Source organism: Athene cunicularia (assembly GCF_003259725.1).
Source record: "Athene cunicularia isolate RWA chromosome 1 unlocalized genomic scaffold, athCun1 chr1_part1, whole genome shotgun sequence".
Classification (NCBI taxonomy): Eukaryota; Metazoa; Chordata; class Aves; order Strigiformes; family Strigidae; genus Athene; species Athene cunicularia.
Window position 1 is genome coordinate 127,338,941 of NW_020799091.1, and position 6,992 is coordinate 127,345,932.

The 6,992-nt window shown below is 54.0% G+C and overlaps 2 protein-coding genes across 2 annotated transcripts in view; both read left to right on the top strand.

The window, feature by feature from the left end:
* The window catches only part of P3H3 (prolyl 3-hydroxylase 3), a 27,417-nt gene that overhangs the window by 9,176 nt on the left and 11,249 nt on the right, over positions 1-6,992 (top strand). The window lies entirely within an intron of this gene.
* GPR162 (G protein-coupled receptor 162) lies at positions 748-5,970 on the top strand. Its single transcript, XM_026842572.1, has 5 exons — positions 748-864; positions 1,473-3,261; positions 4,077-4,266; positions 4,768-4,919; positions 5,083-5,970. The coding sequence occupies exons 2-5, from the start codon at positions 2,422-2,424 to the stop codon at positions 5,608-5,610; spliced, it is 1,710 nt and encodes a 569-aa protein (XP_026698373.1). The 5' UTR covers positions 748-864; positions 1,473-2,421; the 3' UTR covers positions 5,611-5,970.

A 6,992-nucleotide genomic window follows, 5' to 3' on the forward strand; every position in this document is an offset into this window, starting at 1 on the left:
AGGGAGGGGGCGGCGAGGGCAGCACCGGCCCCCGGCCGCAGCCCCCGGCACCCCAGTTCTCTCGCTCGCTCTGCCTTGCAATTATTCTGGGTCATCCGTACCCCCCCGACAGATAGCCCCCCACCCCCCGCCCTTGCCTTCCCCTGAGTCACCGGCCCCAGGAGTCCCTCGTCGCCCCGCTGGTGGGATGGGCGGTGGGATGGAGCGGGGGGCTCTGGCCGGGGAGCAAGGGCCGGGTGAGGGTGGGCTTCCCCGACCTGGCCATCCCGCATCAGCTCCAGGGGGCTCCTCCTGTCTCCGGCAGCGGGGAGGACCGCAGCTCGGGGACGAAACTGGGCCCTGAAGCCGGCAGAGGCGGGAGGGTTCCTGCCTCATGGAGGGAACAGCGTGGGCTACCAGAACAAGCCTGGTGGGAAGGGCGGCAGAAGGAGATACTGCAAGGAAATTCATTCCTCCGGGATTATCCGGGCCGGCTAGCTTCCAGATTGTCTCCAGAGGCCACAGGCCTAACTGCAAGAGCAATGGCATGGGGGAAAGAAGATGAACCAGGGCAGAAGGAGGGTATTTGCCAACCCAGTCATGGCAAACTGCTCCAAGCAGGGAGGAAAGGAGGGAAAGCCTCAGGTGGTTACAGAGAGGGTGAGAAAATACAGAGAAGCAGAAGGAAGGGGAGGGGTGGGAACTGAGCCACTATCTCGGACCGGGGGGATGCTTATCCATCCACAGAAAGATTAAGTTTACATCTGCTCCAGTCAAGGCACGGAGCAGGCCTATGCCTTGCTGGGATATACTGTTTGGGCGTCTCCTGTAGATGAAGACGGGAGAGGAGGTCTGAGCTGGTAGGACTAGGGGTCACTGGCAAAGGTGAGTAATCTCAGTAGTAAGTTAAGCAGTCTTGCTTGCTGGGTTTGTAACGGTGAGGTGTCTGGAGACCAGAGATGCTCTAGCAGAAATGCAGGGTGGCTGAAAGCCTTGTGGTTCAAGGCTGCGGGGTGGCAGGGCATTGCTGGGGCAGTGGGACGCACTTCTGGGTGGGACAGAACAGGAGCCACAGGTTAAAATCCAGAGCACTGGCAGAGAAAAGCAGAGGGCCAAAGACTATCGAGCTGTGGGAGCTGTAGGGCAGGAGCAAGAGGTGTTTGGAGAAAGTGCATGGGGAAGGCAGGACCCGCCTGGCAGGGAGGGATGCGAATCAGGCCTTCCCTTACAGAAGTGGTGTTGGTGATGCTTTGGGTGGGGAGCCTGGGACAGGAGGGGCAGGGAGCACAGTGTGTCTCAGCAGCACTGAAAGGTGTTGTTGGGGGCCAGAGACCCCCCCTGAGGTATGCAGGGACTGGTGCAAATCTGTCACTTCTGTTTCCTGAAGGACACCGGGAGCGCTCTGCACCGCTTAAGTCATGACAAGGTGTTTGTGAGAGAGAGAGATCTGGGGAGATAGAATGATCTTAAATTACTTTTTCTTCTTTCTACAGTGAACCTCATGCCCTGAATCGCCAAGGGAACCTTTGAAAAGGATCTTCCCCTCCCTGCTATCTCCTTATTGTTTGCCAGCTCTGCCCTCCATTGTGCAGGAAAGCTTGAAAGAGCAGGCTAAGCCCTGGAGGACAGCAAAAAGGGCAATGTAGTTGAGGGTCCTGTGAGGTCTTGGATAGGGAACCCTCTGAATCTTGTTCCTCACCCTTGACTCTCCGCTGATGGCTCTCTGAAAGCCTTGGCAGGAACCTCTACCTGGCCACGAGCGTGGCATTTGGTGAGAGGGGAATTACACACGGCATATGCACCACCCTTTCAGCGGGGCTTTCGTCCTGCCTCCCATCTTCTCTGAAACTCTTGGCTGGCTCCTCATTCACTAGGACGTTGGGCAGCAGGTGCCTGCTACTACCAAACTGTTTGGAGTCATCAGCAGTCCCTCTGTGTGTGTGGCCTTCACCAGTCCCAGCAGAAGGCAGTCCCTGAGACAGAAAGTGCCTGGCAGGCACATGAAATAAGGAGAGCTTTTTCTTTGGGGGAAGAGTGGAGGAGGGGGATGAAATAGATGGGGAGGAAAAAAAAAAAGTGGGCCCAAGCAAGTGAGGGAAGAAGCACTGGCAAGCGTTCATGAGAAAGAGAGAGAAAGAAGGTGGAAGAAAGGAAAAGAAAGAGAACAAGGGAAAAAACAGGTGAAAAAGTTAGAACAAGGGAAAGACATATAATCAAACAGAAGGGAAAGGGAGGACTGAAAGTGAGATAGAGTTGACGGCTGCTCCGCCTAGCACCTAGTGGCAATGCCTTGAGGAACTCCTCCAGTGTGCAGACACCTCGCATCGCAGCAGCAACAGCAGCAGATGAGGAGGGACGTGGCTCCCCCAGTGCGGAGTCCCACTCGGCCTCTTACAAAATTCCAACGGCAGGGACAGAGCACAGCCTAGCAGGGGTAGCAGCATGGGGGACTCTGAATCAGAGTCCACCTTGCACAACAACTCACTGTGGTGGCTGGCATGTGGGATGTTGGCCCTGTTGGCCAACTCTTGGATTATCCTCAGCATCACGGCAAAACAACAGAAACACAAGCCCCTGGAGCTGCTGCTATGCTTCCTCGCTGGGACCCACATCCTCATGGCAGCAGTACCCCTCACCACCTACGCCGTGGTGCAGCTGCGGCGTGAGTCCTCTGACTACGACTGGAATGAAAGCATCTGCAAAGTCTTTGTCTCCACATACTACACCCTGGCGCTGGCCACCTGCTTCACGGTGGCCTCCCTCTCCTACCACCGCATGTGGATGGTGAGGTGGCCAGTCAACTACCGGCTGAGCAACGCCAAGAAGCAGGCACTGCATGCAGTCATGGGTATCTGGATGGTATCGTTCATCCTCTCCACCCTGCCCTCCATTGGCTGGCACAACAACGGCGAGCGCTACTATGCCCGTGGCTGCCAGTTCATCGTCAGCAAGATCGGGCTGGGCTTTGGCGTCTGCTTTAGCCTCCTGCTGCTCGGAGGAATCGTCATGGGCTTGGTGTGCGTGGGTATCACTTTCTACCAGACCCTGTGGGCACACAGGAGACGCCGGCGGTGCCGCCATCAGAGGGCAGAGGAAGCGTCATCCTGCTCTTCATCAGCACACACTACTTTCAATGTGCCGGCCATTGTAGTGGAGGATGTACGAGGCAAAAGGAGGTCTTCACTGGATGGCTCTGAGTCAGCCAAGACCTCCTTGCAGATGACCAACCTCATCAGCGCTATTGTCTTCCTGTATGACACGCTCACTGGGGTGCCTATCTTGGTAAGCAGCAAGTTTTCCCTTTCCCTTCAGAGTCTGCAGTTAAACTAGACTTCATTTCTCTCAGGTTTTAGAGAAGCAGCTCTGTCATCTGTCCATGAGCCACAGAGTTGCCACATCTGAATCTGTGTTATTCTGAGGGCTGGCTTTAAAAAGATTGCAGTAATTCTCTTATCCTTCTGCAGCAGCATTTTTGTAAGGCAAGTCTAAGCCTGGGGAATACATACTACACAGCTAAAACCACTGTGAAAGTTTTAAGTGGCTAAGGGGAGAGGAAATTTTTCTGTAAACTTACATGGGGATCTTCCTTTGTAAAAACAATGAGATACCTGTTTCTCCAGTTTGCTTCTGGAGACATGATACACTAGCTTTAAAAGCTGTTGCAGGTGGTTTTCTTTTTTCTTCTGCTTGCATGGTCATAGTCAGCATTCAGGTTTTGGCTGGCTGGAGAGCTGGGGTAGTTCTCAAAGGAAACCATTAAGAGAACAGAGGCTTAGTCACAGCTTTTTTTTTTTTCTTTTTTTTCCAGTGGCTGTGTCCTTTGTTAGCACCTATTTAGCGCTGGCTCATAATGAGCACAGGGAAGAAGGGATGCTAACACCACATCTCATGTTAGAGATATGACAGCTCAGAGTATGTCCCAACAAACCTGAGGCAACACCCCAAGAACAGTTTTTCAAAGGGGCATGGGGTAATTACTTGACAAATCCTTTGCAGATAGATTATGTTCTACTACACACTGACTCCTGTTATCTTTCTCCTTTGATCCCCCACTTCTGTCTTCTTTCTCAACATTGTTTCTCTCTCTTACCTTGAAGGTTGTGAGCTTTTTTAGCCTGCGCTATGATACGGCCCCCACCTGGATGGTCCTGGCTGTGCTCTGGTGCTCCATGGTACAGACCTTGCTGCTCCCCTCCTTCATCTGGTCCTGCGAGCGCTACCGAGCAGATCTCCGCACTGTGTGGGAGCAGTGTGTGGCTATCATGTCTGAGGAAGATGGAAATGATGGTAAGCTCCTCACCAACCCCCAGTCACCTTTCTTCACTAACCCCCTCCCCAAAAGAGTAAAGAGGAAAGAGCAGTCTGCCTTGGGAAAAGGACCCGACGGTACTAGGAGTGGTGTGGGTGGCTAGGTGGGATTCACGTTACAGCTCGGAGTCAGCAGCCATGCGAAAATTTATTCTGGAGAAGGCTATGCCACTCACTTGCTGCCTTAAGACTCACTATCATCCAGGAAGAATTAGTGCAAGGTACAAGAGTAGAGACTATGTGTACAGCTGCCAAACCACAACGCAAGCAACACACCGGGCCTCAGCCCAACTCGTCAACCCAAAGGTCTGACTTGTGGCAGTGAGCGATTCAGAAGTGACACAGAAGAAACAGGGCAGTCTCTGGGTGCTTTAGTGCTGCTGCAAGCGGAAAGACGAGGTCCTTGTTCAGAGGTGAGCCCTGACAACGCTCCTCTTCTGGCTGAAAAGTGTTGACTGCTGTTCCCCTCTTTGCCAACAGATGGTGCATGTGATGATTATGGTGATGGCAGGATCTGCAAAGTGAGATTTGATGCGAATGGAGCTGCAGCTGTGAAGCGGGACTCCCGGGACATCAAGATGCTACCCATGCACCACATGTTGTTGCCCCAGGAGAAAGTGCACTACCTGCAGGTGAGCCAAAAGTTAGCAGGGGTGGCCCCGCAACCCACTTCCTTCTCTGTCAGTCTCCCACACTTTTTTGTCCTCTTGACTCTCTTCTCTGAGAAAGCCTCAGCTACTCCCCTCCTGTTCTATCTCTTCGAGTCTTTCATCACCTGCCTCCTCTGTTTTCCAGGTCCCTATCTCCCGGAGAATGTCACATGATGAGACTAACATCTTCTCCGCCCACCGCTCCACTCCATCCTTCCTACACAAGTGGTCCTCATCTGACGACATCCGCATGTCCACCCCCCGCAAGCCTGGAGGCCCCAGCTTCTTGCCTCCTCAGTTGCATGACTACCAGCACCGCCGGCGGCCCCCAGAAGATGAGCTGACGACCCTACGGCAGTTTTTGGAGGGGGGGCTGATGCCCCGAGGCTCCAGCTCCAGCGCCTGCTTCTTCCGAGATGAGATCACCACATTTATCGACGAGACGCCACAACCCACTCCAGCCTGCAGCCCACGGCACTCCCGTCTCCCGCTTGCATCACGCCGCGATCGCCGCCTCTCCCTTGGCAGCAGAGAGGAGGAGAACGCCGACCGGCCACGGCGCTGCTCCTTGGCTGGCAACGAAGCCTGGCATCTGCACGACGGAGAGCAGGCACTGGGTGAAAGGACCCTTGAGGCCTGTGAGGCACAGACCCTCCCGGATCCCAAACTATAAGAGACAGCATCAAAAACATTCAATGCCATCACGATTTTTAAATAAAACTTCACGTGTTCTCCTTGTCCCAGGACCCAATCACTAATTTGCATTCTCATCTTTCTCGCCAGCAGGCAGGAAACACGGCACCCCGCGCTGGTGGGGTAAAAGAAGTGGGACAGACCGGCAGAAGGGAACTCGACGGACTGACTGACAGCCTGTGCCTGCTCTCAGGTTACAAACACACCCACCGCTGCCACCACCACCACTTGGCACCCTCGCCAGTCCTGTCCCTTTGTGAACTCCACCCTCGCATCCGCTTTGCCCTAGGAGACAAGGCAGATGCGGAATGGTATTAAAATTCTATATTTGGAGTGTCAATCGTGTGTCTGTTTTTAAAATAATATATTAGTAATAATTTTGTTTCCATAGAAACAAAATGACTGGCCCAATGTTTAATGGAGTTTTACAGGCTTCTGGAAGGGAAGTGTGGAATGTGCGAGGCTCCTTTCCTCCCTTTCCATCCCTTTCTTGTCAGTGCATCTGGAAGGCAACAGATGCTTAGTAGCCCAGGGAAGGGAACAAAGCCCATAGAGGAGTTGTCATGGGAGACTGGGTGAAAAGTTTTCCTGTCCATTTCAGGGGGGGGGCTTAGGCTGCCTACAGCTAAGTGCTTTCTAATATTGCTCGGCAGAAGGTACTGCTTTGAGGCAACACCAGGCTCGAAAACAATTCTCTCCAAAAAGACCCTGACCTGTAACATCTCATGTCACCGGTGCAAACCATTGATTCCAGCGCGAACTTCGTGTGAAACATGATGGCCCAAACTTCTCACCCAAACAGGAAAGCTGACAGAGCCTTCCAGGCAAAAGGTCCCTGACTGCCCACGCTGTTGAAGCTGGGAACAGTGAGGTCTGGAGCAGGCTCCTGTCCTGTACAAAACTCTTCTTGTAAGGGAGGTGCAGAGGTAGTGTGTGGGAGATGGACCACCTCCTGCCTGGTGCTGGCTGTAGTCCTAGCCACAGGCAAAGGTTTGGCAGAGCTGTGAGGGAGAGGTAGCCCTTCCCCTCCAAAGCACTTCTCCACATGATGGGACTCGGTCTACGGACTGTCAAAGCGTGCCTCGTCCCTGGTGTGGATTCTGACCGATTAACCACGACATCTTACAAGGCGTCAGTTTGGAGGGTTCCGGGTGACCTGCACCACGGGGCAGTGCTGGGCCAGTTGAGAACAGCCAGTGTGAGGTTAACGGTGGGACTGGATGATCTTCGAGGTCTTTGCCGACGGAGACGATTCTGTGAAGGGCCACATCAGGCGGCAAGCTTGCCGGCGCTCAGCCGGCCCACGCGGGACCGGCACCGGGCTGGCCCCAGGCTCCCGCCCGGTGCTGGCAGGGCTCAGGC